Consider the following 24,735-nt stretch of genomic DNA (forward strand, 5'->3'; position numbering starts at 1 on the left):
ATAGAGTCTGATCAGTCATGATTTCAAGGCATTCTGAATTTTAATCGCAACTCTTTAAAGCAGCCTCAGGATTTGCAGAAAGCTTGTGGTTGGAGAGTACAGATATCCCATATGAATTTATGTGTGACATGTCTTAAGGGTAAATCTGAATGAAAAATCTATGTAGCACCAAACAGGAAATATAGTTATAAATGGAGATCTGGATATAATACATACAAATAAAGTTCTCTCTATAGTGTCCAATATACAGGGTGGTCTAATTATGCAATTATTGCATTGCATTGCATTAAAGGTTGCATAGTTAGATCTGGACCACCCTATATAGCGTATAGTGAATCCAATTACCCTAATTCAAGACTGTGGGGTCCAGAATTTAACTTAACAGCACTGGATGTAAAACCGAATTTACTGTAGATGGGGCACCAATTTCTAAAGTTAAGATGCCAATAAAACACTTGGCACAGTGCCAATTCCATGTTTACTTTAGGAGTAGTGGTTTTATGGCCTCCTACTTTAGCAATATCTTTCTTTAATTGATTATTAAGCATGTATGAAACTGGCATTCCATATTAGAGGCTCATTATTGAATTTTAATATACAGTGCATCCGGAAAGTATTCACAGCGTATCACTTTTTCCACATTTTGTTATGTTACAGCCTTATTTTTTTTCCTCAGAATTCTACACACAACACACCATAATGACAACTTGAAAAAAGTTTACTTGACGTTTTTGCAAATTTATTAAAAATAAAAAAACTGAGAAAGCATATGTACATAAGTATTCACAGTCTTTGCTCAATACTTTGTCGATGCACCTTTGGCAGCAATTACAGCCTCAAGTTTTTTTGAATACGATGCCACAAGCTTGGCACACCTATCCTTGGCCAGTTTCGCCCATTCCTCTTTGCAGCACCTCTCAAGCTCCATCAGGTTGGATGGGAAGCGGCGGTGCACAGCCATTTTAAGGTCTCTCCAGAGATGTTCAATTGGATTCAAGTCTGGGCTCTGGCTGGGCCACTCAAGGACATTTACAGAGTTGTCCTGAAGCCACTTCTTTGATATCTTGGCTGTGTGCTTAGGGTCTTTGTCCTGCTGAAAGATGAACCGTCACCCCAGTCTGAGGTCAAGAGCGCTCTGGAACAGGTTTTCATCCAGGATGTCTCTGTACATAGCTGCAGTCATCTTTCCCTTTATCCTAACTAGTCTCCCAGTCCTTGCCGCTGAAAAACATCCCCACAGCATGATGCTGCCACCACCATGCTTCACTGTAGGGATGATATTGGCCTGGTGATGAGCGGTGCCTGGTTTCCTGCAAACATGACGCCTGGCATTCACACCAAAGAGTTCAATCTTTGTCTCATCAGACCAGATAATTTTCTTTCTCATGGTCTGAGAGTCCTTCAGGTGCCTTTTGGGACCTTATATAGACAGGTGTGTGCCTTTTCAAATCATGTCCAATCAACTGAAATTACCGCAGGTGGACTCCAATTAAGCTGCAGAAACATCTCAAGGATGATCAGGGGAAACAGGATGCACCTGAGCTCAATTTTGAGCTTAATGGCAAAGGCTGTGAATACTGATGTACATGTGCTTTCTCAATTTTTTTATTTTTAATAAATTTGCAAAAACCTCAAGTAGATTTTTTTTCACGTTGTCATTATGGGGTGTTGTGTGTAGAATTCTGAGGAAAAAAATGAATTTAATCCATTTTGGAATAAGGCTGTAACATAACAAAATGTGGAAAAAGTGATGCGCTGTGAATACTTTCCGATGCACTGTATATATATCCATCCATCCATCCATCCATTATCCAACCCGCTATATCCTAACTACAGGGTCACGGGGGTCTGGTGGAGCCAATCCCAGCCAAAACAGGGCGCAAGGCAGGAAACAAACCCTGGGTAGGGCGCCAGCCTACCGCAGTAATATATATACAGTATATATTAAATAGTTTTAAAAATAGCTCTTCAGACTGTGTGGCCAGGTACCCCATCCAAGATTGGCCCTTGTCTTGAGTCCTTTTGCTGTCTTCAAATGGATTAAGCAGGTTTGAAGATGGAGAAATGAATGAATGGATGTCTAACCTTGATTATGGTTGCAACCAATAGATTATCATGTTTGCAACACTGTCTACTTTTTAAGTTCCTGTTTAGTATTATATTTCATTCATGATAGTTTTTATTGTTTAGTTGCTGTGCAACAGATAATTTACAAATGTAAAAATTTCAATTAATTTTGGATATTTTCTTCATCCTCCACAACTTCCCAGCATAAGTTACTACTGTTTGGTGCCATAGTTTGCAAATTAAGAATCTTTAAGTTGCATTTAAACTGATATTTAGTGTCAAGAGGTTGGTAAAAATGCATTTCTGTTTTTAATAACACATACTAGTAAAAAAGTAAACCATAATTGAAAACTTCATTATATGTTCTGAAAAACTAGTCTATAGTAATATAATAATATTGAAAACATACCAAAATGTGCCAGCACAGTGATGTGACGGATTATGTGGTTCTTTTGTAATACTTGAGTCACAGGTTTGATTGATTTGGGACTAGAATATTCTTTATGTGTAGTTTAAAGGCTTACCCAACAAACTATCTGCATCAATGATAAAATGTTTTGCTATATTAGGTGAATTATGGTTAGTACACCTACTCAGGATAAACTTGTATGAAAATAAATTGATGCATTTAAATCTTAGAGAAGAAAGAGGAATGTTTAGTAGACAGCTAAAATAAGATTGTTGTATTTTCTATAGTCTCGTGGATTTTGTGCCATCTGTGTGTAAGATATAGTTTGCAATGAGTGATTCTATACAACCGGCAAAAATCTTAACTATTTTATTGGTTCCTGAACACTTCCTTTCTTATGTATTTTAATGCAGAATATCCTTGATAAGAAATTGTGAAAAACTACCCCTTCAGGATCATTTCATTGTCCAGGAATATCTTGAGAAGCCATTTTTAATGGAAGGCTACAAGTTTGACTTGAGAATTTACATCCTTGTTACATCGTGTGACCCACTGCGCATCTTCCTATATAATGATGGACTTGTGAGAATGGGTACTGAAAAGTATCATCCACCAAATGAATCCAACTTGGTAAGATAATTACCTCATAATGCATCTAGTAATTTCAGTGGTTCATTACTGTGTTTGGAATAGTTACAGTACATAAACTGATACTGAAGAAGTAATATTAATACTATACATAAAAATAAACATCACATGATTCTGAAATGTGAGTTTGGTTGTTTCAGCAATATGGTTTAAGTAATATAATATTTGTAAGTCTGTTGACTTTTGTCCATTTGCTGTCAATTTCATTTAGATACATGCTACAGTTATAGGAGATTTTCAAGGCTTCTGAACACTTTCTAATCATGTTAAGCCAATGATGCATTGTAAAATCTTTGCGAAACAGTACTTTCCATATGTCCTTCACATCGGTCCTTTTATTCTTGTAGAACCAGCTCTGTATGCATCTGACAAATTATTCTGTGAATAAGCATAATGAAAACTTTGGGAGAGATGAGACAGCAGACCGGGGTAGCAAGCGCTCTATCAGGTGGTTCACAGAATTTCTGCGGACCAATGACTACGATGTGAGCAAATTCTGGGGAGACATCTCTGTAAGTGTAATGTGATATCATTGTTATATTTTTAACTTTGCTGTCAGAAGTATATTTAGTCTGTAGTTTTCACAGAGCTGGAGCTGTGCATCTGCTGTGGAAATACTGTGCTAAAGTGTAATTATGTTAATTATCAATGGCTCCTGAAGCTTGAACTAGACCTGGCTGGATAATACATTATAGCAAAACAATCCCTATTATCCAAAATAATTAAATATATTATTTGGAAATCATTACATTTAAATTTTTTAAATGTATAATATATTTTAAAGCATAAAATATTATTAAGCTGTCATCATGAGGTTTTTTTTAGAATAGTTAAGTGTGTCAGCTCTCAGAGGTGTGATTGTTGCCCAAAAATAGGAACAGACACATGATGAAATTGTATGCAGGCAAATAAGGTAAAGCAGGATAAGATGATGGTTATCAGTGATGAACAGGGTTATGAATGCCAGACTGCATCTCTTACCTAAATGGCTGAGGTGCTACAGTGTAGAAGTCATTGTGTCAAAAATGGATTGTTTGTCTTGCACTCCTTTCCACAGTCTATCTTTTCCCTGAATATTTTTTATGTTGGTAGATACTTTGAGGTTGGATAAGGTCAACTAAGTTTGTCAGCTAAGAGAGCTATCAGGAAGATTAAAAAAAACTAAGATCTAAATACCTTGATTTTAAAAGAAATTCAGAGTAATTCCTGTAATAGGCAAGTAAATCCCTGCTCGTTAAAAACTGTCTCAGTTACTTTTTTGTGTCTGTTGTAATGTGCTGCCCATAGATTCACTAAGACTGATTATATGAAAGTGCAAATTAGGTGTTAAGCACTGAAAACACAGAACAAGGGAAAGGAAGATACATTCACTGTGTAATGTACAGTGCCTAAGCAAAGCAATGCTGTGGGCAGGGATTTTTTAACACTAGAATTACCAGAGCCTACGAAAAAACTCGTAGATCCGCCCCACATTAAATCGCTTTGCACCTCTCCATCAGCGTCTTTTGTCCTGTAAATGTGTCGATAAGCAGCAAGGAGCAAGCAGCCTACTATCATATCCCCCACCGCCGCACAGTTTTCTCAGCTCAAGTCTGTTTGCCTGCATGTCAGTTTCTTGGAGTTGTATAGAGTGAGAAGTCAAGCAAAATGACACCTTTTATAAATACTATATCGTTATTTGGAACACATGCATTTCATGTGTGTTCCGTGACTTCAACAATCTATATAAACACATTGTTAAAACAGAAACTTTTTTCATGTTTTAGTAATACAGTAATCCCTCGCTATATCGCGCTTCGCCTTTCGCGGCTTCACTCCATCGCGGATTTTATATGTAAGCATATTTAAATATATATCGCGGATTTTTCGCTGCTTCGCGGGTTTCTGCGGACAATGGGTCTTTTAATTTCTGGTACATGCTTCCTCAGTTGGTTTGCCCAGTTGATTTCATACAAGGGACGCTATTGGCAGATGGCTGAGAAGCTACCCAGCTTACTTTTCTCTTTCTCTTGCGCTGACTTTCTCTGATCCTGACGTAGGGGGATTGAGCAGGGGGGCTGTTCGCACACCTAGACGATACGGACGCTCGTCTAAAAATGCTGAAAGATTATCTTCACATTGCTATCTTTTGTGCAGCTGCTTCGTGAAGCGACATGCTGCACGGTGCTTCGCATACTTAAAAGCTCGAAGGGCACGTATTGATTTTTGATTGAAAAACAAACTCTGTCTCTCTCTATCTCTCTCTCTCTCTCTCTTTGTCTGCTCCTGACGGAGGGGGTGTGAGCTGCCGCCTTCAACAGCTTTGTGCCGCGGTGCTTCGCATACTTAAAAGCCAAACAGCCCTATTGATTTGTTTGCTTTTCTCTCTATCTCTGTGACAGTCACTGCTCCTGACACGCACTCCTTTGAAGAGGAAGATATGTTTGCATTCTTTTAATTGTGAGACAGAACTGTCATCTCTGTCTTGTCATGGAGCACAGTTTAAACTTTTGAAAAAGAGACAAATGTTTGTTTGCAGTGTTTGAATAAAGTTCCTGTCTCTCTACAACCTCCTGTGTTTCTGCGCAAATCTGTGACCCAAGCATGACAATATAAAAATAACCATATAAACATATGGTTTCTACTTCGCGGATTTTCTTATTTCGCGGGTGGCTCTGGAACGCAACCCCCGCGATGGAGGAGGGATTACTGTAATTGACAAAATGTAGACATGAAGTGTAGAATGTGTTAAGACTGAATTCCAAGTATCAAATAAACACTTTCACAAAAGGTACAAATATACAAGAACAAGTGCGCTTCTGTTCAAGAATATAACTGCAGAAAAAGAACCTGCTTTGTATATAAGAGCCAGATCTAATGTTATTTACTTATTTACCTTTATTTATTTACTTACTTCCTACAGCGTAAAGTCACAATTAGACTGCAGAGCTTCCCGTGTACATATACAAAGTTCAGCTGTGGCAAAAGTGCAACATGCATTCTTGTTCCGATGTAGAACTGTCGTCATCATCTGAGTTCACCTCTGTTACAGCGTGTCTTTATGTGATAATGTCAGATTGGGGGGTGGGGATCGTGAACGCAACTGAGAGTAAAACTGAATAAATAAAAAAAAAAAACAAAGCTAACCATTAAAAGTATCATACTTTTACACCGACTGTTACAGACTGAAATCAAATGTATGTTTTTATTCTAAAATAGTATGAATAAGAGCAGCTCACTTCTCAAAACGGACTCGTCTGGGATCAAACCCGTGAAGTTTTGATTACTAGTCAACAGTTGATACCATTGCGACACCAAAGCGGTCGTTGCAAATGCATGTCAATGTCGCACCCTAACGGGGGTTCTTTTTCTGCAGTTATATTCTTGAATAGAAGCGCACTTGTTCTGTTATATTTATAGAATTTATAAAAGGTGTCATTTTGCTTGACTTCTCACTCTATACAACTCCAAGCAACTGACGCACAGGCAAACAGACTTGAGCTGAGAAAACTGTGTGGCGATGGGGGATGTGATAGCAGGCTGCTTGCTGCTTATTGACACATTTACAGGACAAAAGACACTGATGGAGAGGTGCGAAGCGATTTAAGGTGGGACGGATCTACGAGTTTTTTTGTAGGCTCTGGTAATTCTAGTGTTAAGCAAAGCACATGTACAGATTATCCAATATTGAGGAAACTGTAAGGGCATCTAGTGAGAAAGAGGGCATGGAAGACTTGAATAGCCTGAATTACCTCCTTAGGACAACTGAGGGCAGCTAATAATCCTAACAAAAAACTGAGATTCCACTGGTAATTAAGGCATCTGCTTTGATATCATATCTATCTAAATTCAGATCAGGGTACTACAGTGGTATCTGGAGCTTCTAGCAGCTTCGTAGACCCTTCATAACCCTGGCAGAGATTAAAAGGATGACCTTGAAAGTAAGACACAAATTGAGATTAATGTTTCCTCCACCCCAGTTTCATTCTGAGTCTTGAATTAGGACATAAGCCATTACAGAGACATTACAAGCCTGTATTGTTGATGAACTCTTGCATTTATGGGATTTTTGTAACATTCTTGTGCTCTACGTATTTTTATCCAAATAACCTAGGCTTAAACAAACCAAGAAATATTTTTCCAGCCTTGTAAGTTTACAGTGCTTACCCCATTGCAACTGTATGTTGTTATTCATCAATAACAAGAGTATTAGTATGTTGGATCATTAGATGCCATTATTCATGCAGTTTCATTTGCCCATAGTAAGGTAAGGTGGGGAGCTTGGTCATCAGTGAAAATTTCTGAGTAGAGCTGGTTCTTTTGTTCTGGATTGTGAGTAGCCAGTTTAAGTGCAATGGGTACCTAGTGAGGATGACCCTTGCTATGATATGATGAACAGTTTATGTGTTTTACTTAGCTTGGGAATACCTGGGAAGACAGTTTTTGGAGGATAGGTCTGGTCTGTCCTGTGCAGTCTGTCAACACAATGACCCTCACCAGGAGAAACAATGGAAAAGAAATATTTTGAACAAAACAGCATTGTTAGAAAGTAATGAAAGTAAAGATAAAATGCAAATGCTAAGGATCCAGCAAACCAAACAGAAAAAAAAATCATATATACTTGCTGTCTTTGACTTTTGATGTTGACTGTTGTATGGTACTAGGACATTCATTTTCTGTTTGCATTTTCCCATTGCATTTTAGGATACACTGACTTGCACACCCAGACACATTGTTTTGGATAGTTTAGAGTTGCCTGTTAAACTAATAGCATTAACTTAAGACAGTGGGGGGAATCTGGAAATGCTAAAAAATATGCAAAATCCTCAAAGATGGTAACAAAGGTGGCGTTCAAGTTTTTCAGTCATTTTTTCTTTCTAATAATTAGAAAAAAATAATAAAGACAATAGAAAAATGAATCCCTTGAGATTCCTTTAAATATTTATCACTTTTTCACATTGTTAGAACTCTAATAGTGAATGATTAAAAACAGGGTGTGACCCTGTGCTTACAATATGTGGTAGCCATGGTTTAACTTTACAAATAGACGCTGTACTGAACGGTAATCCTTTTATGTAAGAGGATTACAAACAAATAAATATGTACAGGGAAAAGTCAAAGATGAAATGTACACAGACGGCAACCATAATTACTTCTACAATCACATGGTCTGTTTATTGCACATAGTCATTGTCTTTTGGTCATGTCAAATAGCAGTCTTTAAGAGCTCTCTTCCATGGGATATCCCAATTATAAGAGGAACTGTAAGAAAGAAAAGGACTGGGACAGGACCTGGTAAGATCAAGAGGGACTTGTAGATGGTATATGTGCAAGTCATCTATCCACTTTTGGAAGAAGGACACTGCCAGGGGGTGGGATAACATTTTTTTTGAAAGATTGTCTGTGAGGTAATTATACTGGGGCAGAGGGTGAAGGGAGTGCCTACGTAGAACATGCATTACCAGTGCTGTCCTGGATTGACTGACGTTTTAAGTCTGTATTGGGGTTCAACATCTAGACTCCAGAGGTATTTCCTGGGATTGATACAGAAGTAATGATGTAGGTCTCAAACTTTCTGACAGAATACAGAATATGATGTATAGCAGTCAATTATTACAAGACACAAATTGCAATTATAAAATAAGTTTCTATTGATCAGCATGAAGCTTATATTACAAACTGCTGCCAGACTTGTCTTACATTCTACAGAGTGGAGTCTGATTAATTTTCATCGTTTATCTGAAACCATGTAGTTGTGCTATATGAGTGAAATCCAAGCTATTTTTTTATGGAAAACAAGTATATCTCAGACCCATCTTAATCTAAAATTAGAATCATGATGGGCAGGAGCCTATGCCAGCAGTATTCGGCATAAAGCAGGAAAGAGCAAGTTGCAAAGTAGTAATCCATTGCATGGCCCACTTATTGCATACATCCACAATCCTGTAGGGCAAATTTGAACCAGTTTTGTGTTGAGAATTTGGAATTTTTCTTGTGCTTTCTTTTCTCTAAACTTCAATGGATGCATCAGTACCGACAGAGTAGGTGAAGCGTTCTAGCAAGACTAATCAAATCAATGGAAACTGCACCAATATGTTGAAAACTTAAAATACCTCTCTTTACATCTTGTAGATATTTGTATGTAATTGCAGTTTAAGTCCAGCAGATGGTAGCATAGACTTGTGAGTATCTGAGTTTAAGCTGTATTCTTGAGCTCAGTAGATCTGTTCTTCTGAAGATTTAAAAAGACATTCCTCTCTGATAGAAGAGTAATTGTTGGCTCTCTTGGCAGAATGAGTCTGTGCTTTTAATTTAATGTGAAATACGTTGTAAATACCTAGGTGGGCATCATTTTTGTGTGTACTCTCTTTGGAGTAATTACAGTATTAAAGCGTGCACATACACTTAGCTCTTATATTGCAGATGCTTGCAAATAACAGTGCTCAAACTTAAAAGAAAGACAGTGCTTATATTGTTTTGAAATCCAGTTTATTTACTAGTTCACTATATAATTTAAAATCTAATTTAGCATATTTTATTACTAGGGTCTATTTTAAAGAGTACTTCAACCATATTAATGTTACAGAACACCATGGCTTCAAAATGTTTATGAATATTGTAAGTTTTACAGGACCTTTTTTACCACTCTAAATCCATAACATATACAGAACTAAATATTCTGTAATATGTCAGTGGGCATATATTAACTAACATTTAATAACATTTCTTTTATGCTTGATAGTGATGTTTAATAGTCTCTTGATAGTGTTGGGAGAAACCCACTCAGATTGTTGGAAGTGGGTGCATAAAAGGTGTTGTGGTGTAAACAGTAGTCTGCAGGGAGCAAGTTTGACCTTTGTTTGTAGAAAGTGTGTGAGAGGAGTGTAGAATGCTGTTATAATACATTTCAGTTAGGATATCATTAATGGAGTTGTTTTGAGGAAAGTTCTGCTGCTTTGGGGAAATATTGAGTGCCTACTGGAGTCTGGGCATACATGGATGGATAGATTGACAGTACTTTATTTGTCATGGGAGGGGAATTAGCAGTGATAGCCATGGTGAGAAGTGCATAGAATAAACTCTGGGATCTGTCCCCAATTCTGACTTCTAATGGAGACTCTCTGACATTGAAGGGAAATATTAATTAAAGCTGTGTGAGTAATAATATGATCTGTGGTAATGTGACATTGCTAATGAAGGTAGAGCACAAAGCAAACCTGTGAAAGAGTGATCAGATACATGTGCTGCAGAATGAGAGGAAGATGAATGCTGAGTTAAGAAAAGACTTGATATGAAGTGCATCAAGATGGAGGTGGAGGGCAAGATGCTAAGAAGCGAAAGAAGATATGATTGGAGGTGGTGTCAGAATATCAGAAAAGCATAGTTACTATCCTGCAGTATGTCCAAAACTTTGGAGAATGGAGGAAAAGACTTTGGGTGAGAGGCAACTGGCTAGCCTGAGTAAACCCTGAAACTGGATATTTAAATGATAATGAATCTGCTATCACCTTAACATAGCACTGTAAGATAATATTAGACAGAGTCTCTGGCTAAAAAGACTTTTTTGGTGTATTTCCGTGCAATGCTTAACCCCTCCATGGGCGTGTGCTTGTGACCTAATAATTATCACTTCAACAAGAGGATCTAAGAAAGCTTATTCTTTTACACATGAAATTCAGCAAACATGCTCAACAGAGGCCTAATATATATAATTTCTTCACTTTCTTAAAAGCCTAAATAAGTATTGTGCGGGATACTTAATCGGTGATGAAAATAAACAATTCCAGCATTTTATTGGTAATGTGTTTTACCTTTTCAGTGATTTCTGATTTTCATTCACCATTATACAGCTTTAGTTTTTGCTACCAGAAAGGCACTATTATATGAAAATAAAAGTCAAAACAACAAGCTCCCAGGTCTTAAAGTAAACAGTATAAACAAGTGGACAAAAATTCAGTTGAACAGGAGATGGCATTGTTTAAATCTGCAAAAGAGTTTTACAGAAAAAGACTACGGTATTATTTGGCTGTCAGATCCCTCTTATTGTAATGCAGCACAATAAGAAGAGAAATACTTTAATTTAAAAAGTCATGCACCTTATTGAAAACACTGGTGCCACTCGCGGGTAGATGCTGCATTAATCTTAAAAAGACAAAAATGCATATGTTGAGTGAATTCATCTGGATAAAGATCCAGTAAAGACTGAGGCTATGAATAATAAATTTTTTGCAGGTACAATGTATCTAGTGTATAAAAGAATCTTCTAGAAATCAAAGACAGAAAATGATTCCTCAAATTTTAATGAGTATTGGCTGCTCTGGAGTCTCATATGCATTTTAAATTATACAAAGGGATTACCAGGATCCTTCCTTTTAAATTTTCTAACAACAGATTAAACATTTCTTTACTATATGATTTTGTTGAAAATGATTAATTAACAATTTTCTATTAAATGTTGATTATAATTTTTTTTCATTTTATAGAATGTTGTAGAATGTTGTGTTGCTTTTGTTTTTGATTGAATTGTGTTTTACTTATTATAATGTGATTCCAAGTTTAACAAAAATAAATAAGAAAAGGGTAAAAATTTAATTTAGGTGCTGCAAAAATGCATCAATCTCTAGTTTACAATTATGTAACAAGATAAACTTCTTGGGACTTCATAACGCCTGCAAAGCATCAGTAAAATCTTATTCATTTTTACAATGTGACCTACTAACAAAAGAATGGTCTGTGACACATTTCTCTTGATATTACATATTTAGTATTAAGATCTGTAAATCCTTCATATTAACAAAGTAATTTTACCATCATGTCAATATGAGATCCTATATTCATATGAAGTTAATACTTTCTAAAAGCCTCTTTGGCAGCAATTACAGCTTCAAGCTTTGGGTGTTCTATAGGGTTAAAGTCTGGGCTTTGGCAGGGCTACTAAAAGATAGTCAGAGACTTATCCCAAATCCACTCTAGCATTTGTGATGGTGCGGGTCCTGCTCCACACTCCCTCTTCCAGATTTGGAAGCCCTTGAACCCAACACCGTCGGTAATGTAACTGGATGAACTGGTCTGATCGGGACAAATCAAACTGAGCAAGGGGATGGTGGAAAAGGCGCAAGTGCTTTTATTACAAAAACAAACAGTGTCTAAATAAAAAGTATAGTTTTCAAAGTTTTCTAATAAATAATCCATAAAAATGAAGAAATGCCAAATGTTTATAACAAGGCTAAAACACAAAAATTAAAACCTGCAGAAGTCATTGGGGCCACACCATCTAAACACGGCTCCTTCCCAGTCTCTCAAGCACACCCAAGGTTTGCTCAGCTGAAGGGACTTTAGCAGTCACGGTCCTCTTGCTACTGACTGCCGTCTTGGCTGCCTCTGCCGGCATTTGCCAGACCGCTCAGGGTCGGTTGTTCTCCTGTCTTCCATCTCGCACACGCAGTCATCCCTCGGATCACTAGGAAGGACTCCACCTCGATCGAATCCACTCCTACACATTGTCAGTGGGCTCGATCCATCCCTCGAGCGGCGATCCTTTGCTCCACATGGAACCCCTGACTGCGCTGACCCCTCTCTTTAAGCTGGCTGGCTTGTCCTGTCTCTTTCACCACCGATGCTGCTCTCACTCTTTCCAAGCTTCTCCTTCATTTTTCTTTTCAGTTTTTTTTCTTCCCTTCTCCTGTGCGGGTCCATACTTACACGGTTCCGTGGGCGCAGCGGCTCAATCACGCACCACAGGAAGCCAATTAAGCAATTGAATGATCGCACCCTCACGTGCAGGTGTGACTAGCCCAATTAACCTCATCAACTCTCTGGATTATTTAAAAACTGGCCTTTCATTCAGAGCCGTGCAACCGCTACACCACAGTGTTATCTTAGCTGTATACTTCAGGTCATTATTGCACTGGCCAAGTTTGAGGTTGTGTGCATTTTGGAGCAGATTTTCTTCAAGGACCTTCTATATATCCCTCAATTATGGTCATTTTCCTTGTCCTTGTATCTTGTAAGCACCTATATATATATAGTGTGACCCTCCCAATACCATGTTTCACCGTAGGGAGGATGGTATTAGGCAGATGATAAGCATTGCCTGGTCTTAACTAGACATAGTGCTTTGAGTTCCGCCCACAGAATTCAGCTTTTGTCTCATCAGACCAAGTAATCTTCTCCCTCATGCTCTCAGAATCCATTAAATGAAGTTTGGCACACTCCAAGTGGGAATTAGCTATCAAAAACACCTCTTTGATGGAGTACTGCTGAGATGGTCATCCTTCTGACAAGTTATCCTATTTCAGCAAAGGACTTCAAAAGCTCTGATAGAGTGACTACTGGAGTCTTGGTCACCTTCTTGTCCAAGGCACTTATTGCTCAGTTACTCTATTTGGCCAGACGGCCAACTCTAGAAATAGTTCTGATGGTTTCAGACTTCTTCCATTTCACAGTTATTGAAGCCTTTGTTCGCTTGGGAACACCTAAAGCTTTAGAAATGGGTTTTTACCCTTCCCCTGGTAAATGCCTCACTGCAATTTTATCACATAGATCAACAGAGAGTTCCTTGGACTCCGGTTTTGGTTCTGAAATTCAGTGTGAATTGTGGGATCTTATATACATAGATGTGTACCTCTCTACTGTAAACTGTGTCCAATTACTTGAGCTTGCCACAAGTGGAATTCAGTTAAGTTCTAGACGCATCTCAAGGATAATTAAAGCAAACAGGATGCACCTGACCACAAGGGTCTGAATACTTTCTGTCCATAAAACATACAAAGTACTATAATCTCGAGTAGGTTCCATGAACGTGACAATAAATTATATTGTCTCTAATGGTCTGCACAGTCTCCAGATCTCAGTCCAATACTGTACTTTTGGGATAGGGATTGATAGTAGGTTAGATGAATAAGTGTGTGCCAAAACATCTATAGGATCGGCATGATGCTATCAAGTCATCATGGGCCACAATCCTTAAGGATTGTTTACATTACCTTGTTGAACCCATATCTTGAGGAATTCAGGCTGTTCTTGACAACAAAAGGGGGACTTACCTGGTCCTAGATAGGTGTACTTAATATAGTGTCTACTGAGTATGCTATTTTAATGGTTCAATAATAGGAAAATAACAAATAGTTAAGCATTCAAAACTATATCAAAAATACAGATTACACTGCAGTGCTTTTCTGAATGCTGTATAAGAGAAGGGAAATAAATTAGAGGTAAAATGACTGACTGTGAAAATCACTGGAACAAAAACCAGCAGCTACAGGGGTTCACCTGAAATAACTTTGAGAACCACTGCTCTATGCCATGACATGCAGTTGCATGTATCAGCTAAAATATTTTTTCCCTGATATTATATTTTCTGGATGAATATAATTTTCCTTTACTCTGTATCTTTCTTGCTCATATGTCAAGTGTTATGCACACCAAACTCCATGTAAATTGGACCATGATTTGTGAAAAGAAATTATTGACATAAGTAACTAAAACATTACTGATATATCTGGCCATTTTTATACTTTCATACCATTTTCTCTCATCTATTCTTAAGTACATTCCAAAACTAGGAAAGATAACTTGCTGAAATTTATGGTAGCACCAAGTACCATTGCAAATCACTGAAAAGAGGAAGAGAATGGGAAAGGTTTAGTAATAGCCACAATCACTGTAAAAACACAGACTGTAATACAGTAAGTACATATACGCGACCAGCTCCAGCACACATTCAGTGTGCTGGTCTAAAGTAATGAATCTCATTCCTTGGTTTAAATGTAAATCTGTTTTATAAACACAATTTACAAATGTGGATTACTTTTCTTGATAGAGACATATAGTTGACAATTGTACAAAAAAATTTTGAGCACTTTTGATCCCTGATGGAAATGTTGCATATTAATTCACCAGCTCTTAAATATCAATCATCTTTATGAGTAGCATAAAAAATGAATTCAATTGTTCAGTACATTGCTAATAGCTTTTTGTTCAGATAACATCTGTCAGCATTAAATTCTGAGAAGAGAACTACACAGTCATTCAAGTCTGAGGAAAATGAATAAAGTAATGACCCTGAAGCACAGTTGTCACTGGTAACAATGCAAGATTGTCATGAAAGGAAAGTGGACTGTTTGCTTTGTTAACTCTTAATTAGGTGAGAAATCCAAATGAGGTAATTTTACCAAAAATCAGTCAATGTTGAGTTATTAATATTAACCAATGGCATTTCTGTATTAAGGGTCAGTGGGACACAGCCCCAGCAGATATTTTCCAAAAAAGATAATAAGCCTCCCTCAATAATTTAACTTATAACTAAAATGTTTACAGTAACATACAATTTTATCATATTAAGCAATTGTTTCCAATTTCCAATCATATACTTATTGTAACTACTTATTATGATGAGGGGTGCGTGGTGTTGTACAGGTTTTCAAATAAATAATCACATCCTGAGAGCATGCAGGCTCAGAACAGATGCAGGTGTTCATTGTAGTGCTTGACTGATTGTGCACACGCGTGCAAATGTGAGCAGATCGGTCAGGTGCCTCATTCACACCTCAGAGTGGGTGGAGGGTCAAATCTGCACCCAATCAGGCCATATAAAGGATCCTGTATGGCAGAGGGAAAGAAAGAATAAATAGAGAAAAAAGAAAACAGAATAAGAAAGACAGGTTAAAGAGGAGAGACAGAGAGAGAAAGAGTGCAAATGAACATGGCTGGATTGGGAGACACCAGGGTGTGGAGGACAGTAGGTAGGTATTGAAAGTTGGAGTCACTGCACTTTGCACCTTTGTGTTTTGGAACCCATGACTGTTTAATTTGATTGATTTCAATAAAAGCACCAAGCACTTTTTGCACCAACACCTTGCTGGATGTGTGTGTACTCATTTGACCGTCTCATTTCTATTCATGACTATGGACATTTCTTGGTTCAAGAGGCTCCTGGTAGCGACAAGGGAGTGTGTAACCCACCTGGACCATCATGCTTATCTGGAAAAATTGATTTTTTAGTATGTAAGATTGTGTCTGTGGCAGTGCATTTGTTTTGGTTTGGTTGTAAGCCTTTTTTTGGCTGAGGGGCTAGGCCAAATGGCCCTGCAGTGTTCTCTATATGTTTAGGTTTGTATATGTGTGTGTAACCTGAAGTTTTCAGTTTAGCTATTGGGCTTGAAGGGCATCACCCATTGTAAAGTGGCACGCACTTTTTTTTGTGCATTTGTGTTTCCATTTTCATATTTTCCCATCCAAGGCCATGCAGCACTGCTAGCAAAGATGTATGAAAAGTCCAGTTCCATTTGCTTTCTTAAAGGCAGCCACAGTAATTTGAAAAAAAAGGAGATTAATATTAGGAATGCATCATTTGCCTCACTTTACTCAGCTTTAAATCTGTTTGACTGTATTTTCTTAAATGACAATGTTAGAGGATGTCACAGTGATCTGATGCCAATTGAGACAGACCAGGAATCAGTGTTACATTGTTTGATTTATATTTTTAATGACTTGAAAAGTCTTTAACAAAAGTGGCACAGATATTATTAGTGAGTTAAGTTACTGTTTACATTAGAGCATTTTACACATATACAGACAAATTCTCTCATTGCCCCATCAGAATTTTCTTACCAAAAAGACACTGATACTACCTGTGGTGATGCCGGTCTCCTACAGACTCCCTCTTCCCACATAGGAGTCTGCTGAACCAACGCTGTCAAGAGTTATGACCGAGATGAGCTGACAAATGAGGACAAATCTCAGATGGAGCCATGGGATGGTGGAAAGTGCTTATTTGCTTTTATTAGTCAAAACCAAAAGTGTGCACAGTGCAAAGTTCTCAAAAAAACAAATCTGTAAAATCATTGAAATGTGGAGATAAAATCAATAAATAAATCTGTTAAAATAGTGGTTAAAATGCATTCTCTCTTCACCCGATCACAGCCCACCACCTTCTGTCTCCCCGGCTCACCCATCACTGGCGTTGCCGGCAAAGCCTCTGTAGCACGAACTCCATTCTGCCAAGCCCCGTCTTGGCTGCCGCCACACTGCACACCCAGACCGTCCGAGGTCGGCACACCTTCCATCTTCCTTCGCGCTCCCTCAATCACTCCTTGGATCCATTGGGAGGTATTACTTCTCTCTCGCCCCACTCTACTCGCTTAGTCAGTGCGGCGAACCAGCCCTTAGAGCACCTCTGCCTGCGCTCCCTCACGGAGCCCAAGCTCGTGCTACCTTCTCCTTCCTGGTGTCTGGATCATCTCCCCTGACTGCCTTTTTCCATCCTTTAACCTCGTTCTTTTACATACTTTATCTTTTTTTGTGTCCTTTCTTTCATCTCTCTCTTTCTTTTTACCTACTTTTCTTATTCCTCTGTGCCGGCCCGTATATCTGTCTCCATGGGCGCAGCGCCTTAATCACATGCCGCAGGAAACCAATGAAGCAATTGAGAACGATTGCACCCGCACATGCAGGTGCAACTCAACCCAACTACCTCATTAACTCCCCACGGTCATGCAATCGCACTCACTGAGAGTGACGTGGCTTTATGGATTTAAAACCTGGCCATTTTGTTTGTCATAGTCACAGACCCGCTATACCACACTACCTAAACATCATTTATATTGTGTTTTATTCGTTCTGATTGAGTTGTCAATGTATACTTGCAAACACATAACATTGATATTGATAAATCTCTAGAAGCTTTGCAATTTTGGAGTGCTGTTATTTGATTTGCATATTATAGAACATAGGGAAACCTTTATGATTAGGTTAAGCAGTAACCCACCTCTCCCCTAGTGTTTTATTTCTCTGTCAAAATCAATTCTCAGTTATAGTAAGTTAGAACTTTTTTGGATGGAACACCAGCAAAGTTTTTCCATGCCTTCCTATCTTGTCTTTCTGGCATGATGACCTTCTTTCCCTGCTGCTGGAGGAGCTTTATAAACTCCACATTTCAGTGGCTGCACTCTCTGAGGTATTCAGACTGGGAACTAGCCAGATCTCTTATAGGAAGGTACACCTTTTATTGGTCTGGTCGCTCTGATGGCTGTCATACTCAGGGAGTAACTGTTGCTTTGGCAGATCAGCTCCTCCTGATGGTGTCAGATGTCACTCCTTTCAATGAGTGTATTATGAGACTCAGATTAAAGCACTCTCTGGGTGCCTTGTCTATGGTCTCAGTCTGTGCTCCAAACGCAGTAAGAGATGTCTCATTTTATTCGCAACTGTACTAGGTGGTTGATGGGTGCCCACGAGGTGATACCCCTCCGGTCATGACTGACTTCAGTGTGACCACTGGCGTTGACAGGGCTGGCAATGAGGATTATGTCGGTCCTCATGGGTTCTGGAGACCGTGGTGAAAGTGGCTCCATGTTCCCTGACTTTACAAATGGTCGGGGGCTGTGGATTGCTGGATCTTGGTTCCTGTGCCCTGAGCCACATCATTGGACTTGGCACCTCAGTACTGCTGGTGTGATGAAATAGATTGATCACACCCTCGTGGGCAGATGCTGGAGGCTCCTACAGAACTGCAGGGTCTACAGAAGTGCCCAGTTTGTGAAATTTGACCACAGACTTGTTGTTGCTACTCTGAAGATCCATTTTAGGTCCAATAACTTCCATCTAGTAGGAGAATGAGACTGAACCTGGCCAGACTCCAAGGATGTTTTTCACGTGGTTTGTGTGAGGAAGTTGCAGACTTGGGTGCAACTGCTGATTCTAATGTGATGTGGGAGGCCTTCCATGACAAGACCCTGAAGGTTGCTAAGGGTTGTGTTGGTGTTACCATTGTTCCTAGAAGGAGGTATTTCATCTCGCAGAGCACCCTGGATATCATCGAGAGGAGTCGCAGTGCACGGCTTGATGGCAACTCCAGTCTGTACCGGGAACTGCGAAGGATGACTTAAAGGGCTCTGAGGGCAGATAAGGAGGTGTTAGGGGAATATGTGAGCAGGTAACATACCGCCTATGGTCTAGAGGCCCATGTCCTACTTACAGAGGAATCTAAACATTATACACATCTGAATCTGTTCTTCAGAGAGTCACAGTTAGGGTTTGGTGATGAAACAGTCCTTATGGTTGATGCTACAGTTGTGACCTGCTGGGCTGGCTACTTTGAGCAGCTGTTTAAAGCTGATCCTCCAGCAAGGAAATTGAACATCTCTGGGCCTACAGTTCTTGAGGCTGTTGAAGAAAGATTCACTGATCTTGACTTTACCAACGATGCTGTGATCTTCAAGCTGTCAATGTAGGTTCTGATCGGGGCTCTCAAGAGACTGAGTTAGTCCGAGTCCGAGTGTCTGGGCCTACGAGTATTCTGGATAAAAGCCAAGATCAAAGGCCTTTAATAACCTCTTGGGCACAGCCATCAGCAGCGTGTCTGTCTGCGGACAGAATGTCGACCACATTGAGAGGTTAACGTATCTTGGTAGCAACATTCATGTCTCTGGTGACTCTTCCTATGAAGTCAGTAGCCAGATTTGGAGAGCATGGGGTGGGGTCATGAGGTCTGTGGAAAGAACCGTGTAGCGCTCTCAATATGAATTTGTAAATTATGTGAATTTCCCCTTGGGATTAATAAAGTATCTATCTGTATATCTAGCTAGCAAAATCTTTGCAAGAGGACAAAGTTCCAAGTCTTTAGAGTCCTGGTGCTTCCTGTTTTGCTATATGGTTGGGAGACATGGTCAGTTTCCAGTGAACCAAGACAAAGGCTGGACTTCTTTGGTACTGTGTCTCTTCTGACAATCCTTCGGTAACGCTGGTTTGACTTTGTGTCAAACAAGCAGTTGCTCACAGAGTCCTGAATGAGGCACGTTACCCGCATTGTGAGGGAGCATCAGTTATGGCACTTTGGCCATGTGGTGTGAATCCCCGAGGGTGATATGACTTGCAGGATCCTCATTGCTGAGGACACGAGTGGCTGGACCAGGCCTACAGGACACCCTCGTAGCACCTTTCTGCATCAGATACACAGCCATTTCCAGAGGGTGGGACTGGACTGGGTGTCTGCCTGGGGAGTTGCGAACCAGGATCCCAAGGTGTTTCATCATTTGGTGAGTGCTGCAATGTGCTGTACCAGTGCATGGTCCCTAACCTGCCTTGAATCTTCCCATAAACTAGGATCATTACCATTAGTGATGTTAACTAATCAGCTGCCACTTTTGGCTCTAAGTGTTGTTCAGAATAATTCAGCATGTGGTACATACAGTATGTAATACACTACTGTATTTATGTCAAATGCACATTCAGATTCAGCACCATTCCAAATCCATGTGGAAAGCAATGGAATTGGAAAATTCAATATGTAGTTGTCACTTAAAAGATACTGGAGTATCTACAAGATCAACACACATGCAGCGTGCTTACTTAAGGACAACATAATACATTTTTACCAGTTTCTGAAGAACCATTGGATAGTTTGTAAAACTTAAAATTAGAGTTTTTCTGATTTTAACTAGAATATTAGATATTTTTCTAAAATGTGTGCTGGACACATGTAAAATATTTTGTTTGTTTTCATTGCTTTTTTTTTAGATTGGCCATCGGCTTTGGTTAACTATAATTAAAATAATCCCTCAGCTTCCTCAAACAGAAATGACTGTTATTTTCAAAAAACAAGTTGACACCACTGAGAACATTACATTTTCAACCAAAGTCTCTGAAAAGATCACCTCTCAATCCACAGCCTTGACTGACTGGTCAGTTTCAGAAATGGGCCTCACCCTAGACAGACAGACCCCATACTCAACGGACAGACTTCCAGGTCTCCACAGGTCCAAAATGGGGCACTGGCTTTAAAAGGCAAAACTACTTTAAAATATGCCATTTACAGTTTTAGAACAACACAAAACAAAGTATCTTAAGAGATAAGAATGTATTTATATTAATGAGAAGAAGCACAAAAATGGCAAAGCATAAGATATGGGGCAAAAGTGAGGCAAAAAGGTTTTGCCTATAAAGGTAGTCCAAGGCTAATATGTCCAAATTGTAATCCAGAGAACAGTAATCAAAATACAAAGAATCCACAATAACCAGAAAGATCCAACAACAGTACTCACAACTATGATCTTTTTCCCCCAATTTCAGTGACTGTTTACTGGCACCATGTCGTCAACCTAAATATAAAAGCTAAGGGTTTTCCCAAAGTAGCTACTTCACAATAGCCGCACCTCTTGTGGCTTCACTCACAAAACATAAGGAATAGATTGAAATGACTTAAATACACACTAAATAAGCATAAAAACATTAAGAAATGGGGCGGCACGGTGGCACAGTGGGTAGCGCTGCTGCCTCGCAGTTGGGAGATCTGGGGACCTGGGTTTGCTTCCCAGGTCCTCCCTGCGTGGAGTTTGCATGTTCTCCCCGTGTCTGCGTGAGTTTCCTCTGGGTGCTCCGGTTTCCTCCCACAGTCCAAAGACATGCAGGTTAGGTGGATTGGCGATTCTAAATTGTGTGCTTGGTGTGTGGGTGTGTTTGTGTGTGTCCTGCGGTGGGTTGGCACCCTGTCCGGGATTGGTTCCTGCCTTGTGCCCTGTGTTGGCTGGGATTGGCTCCAGCAGACCCCCGTGACCCTGTGTTCGGATTCAGCGGGTTGGAAAATTGATGGATGGATGGACATTAAGAAATTTTACATAAAAACAAAAAACACATAAAAAAACAATCATTTAAAAACAACAACAAAAATAAAATGTAAAATGAACATAATCCAAGCAATGAACCCTGGCTGTAACTGTCATGAATAGGAGAATGCCTAAGTGTGATGACCCGAAATGTAGAAAAAAGTCCTACAAATGGGAGGATCCATTAGCCCTCAGATTGTTAAACATAAAAGGAAGACAAAGAATCTTTGTAAAATAAAAGATAAATTTTCAAAATTGCTCTGCACCACAAGTATCTCTGAAGCGCACAGAAGGCCAAAAGTACTTGCCCTAAACAACAAAGGAAATCCAAGTCAAATAAGTACCAAAAACTCAAATCCAGGAAGCAAATTCAAAAACAGAGTATAAAGGTCTAATAATTACAAAGAGAAACTCATCAACACCAGTGGATTCAATGAATCCGCAAGGGGCTGTTTGTTTCCTCATCCTTTATAGGGTTGAGGGTAGTCTATTGCCAGTGATGTGCAGGTGGCTTTACCTCTTGGTGAACCACCCACAAAATACTTGGAACATAATAGAATAAACATAGACACATAGAAATTAAAGTACACAAATAGTTAAAGTAAATAACATTAACAAACAAATCAAGCGTGAGCAAAAAAGACATAAAACAGGAATTTGAATAGCAGCCTGAAACATAACAGTAACATTACAGAAGTGTGCCTAACTATCAATCAATACTTTCTTCTTTGTTGTAAAGAGCACATTCTAAATTCAGCTTAACTTGGAGTTCTGAGTGACTGGGTTTTTATTTCTAAGAAGTAATAATAGAAATATTTTGTTTTCAAAAAATTGGAAAGTGGAGAGATAAACAAGATAATCAAAAGTGTCCTTCTCATTTTGCATAAGATTTATGTAGAGAATAATATTGCCATTTTTTCTTATATTTAACCAGGGGCTGGGAATTGAATCCAGGCTTTTGTGCTGAGTGCCAAAAGCACTAACTTCTGTGCTACTGTGTGCCTCCACTAATCTCCATCAAGTACTGTATACCCCACCATATGCTTGGAAAAGTACATTTTCATATCAGTATGCATATTTATTTTTGCTTTAGTATCAAAGAAATAAATTCTGAAGTTAGCTTGACTGATTCTTTGTTATTTCCACCAATTGGTACTGAATGTTATAAACTGTGTCAAATTAAAATTGATCATTATTACACTCATACTTGAATCTTTATGTAATTAGTACTTTTAAAACTAGTGCCACAGCATTCTGCCTTCAAGGACAAACACATGGCATAACTTGACCTAGCAGGTTCGTTTAAAGAAAAAGTGTCAAGAAGTGACCCATGCTTCTGTACTGCCAGTTCCTTCACACTGACAGGGCTTCACATAGTTATGGGGTGGTCTGACATGAAGAAAACAACAAAGTATGTTGATTAGTCTGCATTTCTTTTAGGACCTTGTGCTTTGACTTGTTATACTTCAAAGACTAAGACAAATGTTTTGTTTCAAAGTGTCGCTCCAGATTTGATTTCGTGAAGCTTTCAACTGGCTGTTAGCATATCAGATGTAACCCTTTAATCAACAGCAAAAAGTGAGAACAAATAAAGGTTTCTTTCATAGACAACTGCTAAGTATGTGTGAAGTTTACCACTTCACAGATTTTCCTTTTTGTTTTCTTTTACTCTTTTACCAGCAACAGGGTTATTTTAACAGTAGTGTTTGGCCTCTTTAACTGCTGATTTTTTTTTATCTCTTATCAAAAATGTCATTACAACAGTAATGTTGTTTTTAATACAATATGCACCATTTGTGGAGATTAGATACATACCTATTTGGTAAAATATGCTAATCTTTTTTGTCAAATCCTTTATTATTCTATTTCAAATTAAATATATGTTCACTAAAGAAATTAGGACTTTAAACTAATTTGAGTTTCTGTGGCTGGGATGGAACTCAGATTGCTTCGTCTGGAACCAAGGCTCAGCTACTGAATGGAGTGTTCATTTCAGTGCTAAGATCCAGTTTTTCTGAGTGGAACCAAGGAATGTGATTTTAAGGTTCAAGGTTTTTATATAGTTAGGGTTATGTAAGAAAACATAAAATTTTCCTCCTCAATAGCATTTAATAACAGAGAAACGAAATGAAACAAACAGATACAGATAAGAAAGGTTAAAACATCCACAGAAATTCTAAAATATTTACGTAATCTGAAAAACAGATTATCTGTTAACTACTTCTACCAGTTTGATAGTGCATATTTACTTAAAAATGGTTACATGATACATATGAAACCTCAACACTTCTAGGATTTTTTTATCTCCTATATTCCTTTTTAAAAAGACATATGGCACTGGAAAGAGAAATTTCTGGAGCAATTTGTAAGGGGCTTTAAATTGACCTTCCTTTCTGATTTACTGATGTTTAGTACTGCGTGTAGTGGATGTCTGTCATCGGTTGAGATGATTTCCAGTTTTTTTTTCAACATTGCCCTCTGATACACACCGGGTCATTTCTATCAGCCCCAATAGCTTCATGTTTGGTAACCTGCTGGAGATGTTTTCAAATTTTGGTTTGTCAGACTATTAAACCAGGTAATGAAGGTGAAAGTGAAGGCAGATTGGATCACACTGCAATAAAAGACAAAAATGAGGTCCTTGTCCGCTTTAAATAGTCTGAGTTTACGGAAAAGAAAAAAGCGCTAATTTTATTTAGAAAGTATGTTTTTTGTATTAATTTTTCAATAAAGATTATTACCTAGTGTAATTCCTAAGTATTTATATTAAGTCACTACTTCTATCTACACCCCCAGAACAGTGATGGGTGAACATGCAGATCTCTTAAAGTCAAATATAATTTCTTTGGTCTTTTTGACTTTCAAAGTAAGATGGTTTCTATTGCACCATCAGTCCACTTGACTTAAATAACGCCTTTCATCCACCCCAGATATGTGTCCTATCAGCATGGTGTCATCAGCATACATGATAATGGAAAAGTGTTTCAGGTCTCTTGTGTACAGTGTAAATATTATTGGGCTTTCTTGAGT

At 38.6% G+C, this 24,735-nt stretch overlaps 1 protein-coding gene across 3 annotated transcripts in view; it reads left to right on the forward strand.

The window, feature by feature from the left end:
* The window catches only part of ttll7 (tubulin tyrosine ligase-like family, member 7), a 294,342-nt gene that overhangs the window by 90,687 nt on the left and 178,920 nt on the right, over nt 1-24,735 (forward strand). For all 3 annotated transcript variants that reach the window (XR_007935957.1, XM_028811558.2, XM_051932480.1), the window contains exons 7-8: nt 2,890-3,106; nt 3,472-3,636. Coding sequence is in view for 2 of the 3 variants with exons in the window: in XM_028811558.2 (XP_028667391.1) it covers nt 2,890-3,106; nt 3,472-3,636 (382 nt within the window). In the remaining variant the exon portion in view is untranslated. The remainder of the gene's footprint in view (nt 1-2,889; nt 3,107-3,471; nt 3,637-24,735) is intronic.

The sequence above is a fragment of the Erpetoichthys calabaricus genome, chromosome 10 (genome assembly GCF_900747795.2).
Source record: "Erpetoichthys calabaricus chromosome 10, fErpCal1.3, whole genome shotgun sequence".
NCBI classification, from domain to species: Eukaryota; Metazoa; Chordata; class Cladistia; order Polypteriformes; family Polypteridae; genus Erpetoichthys; species Erpetoichthys calabaricus.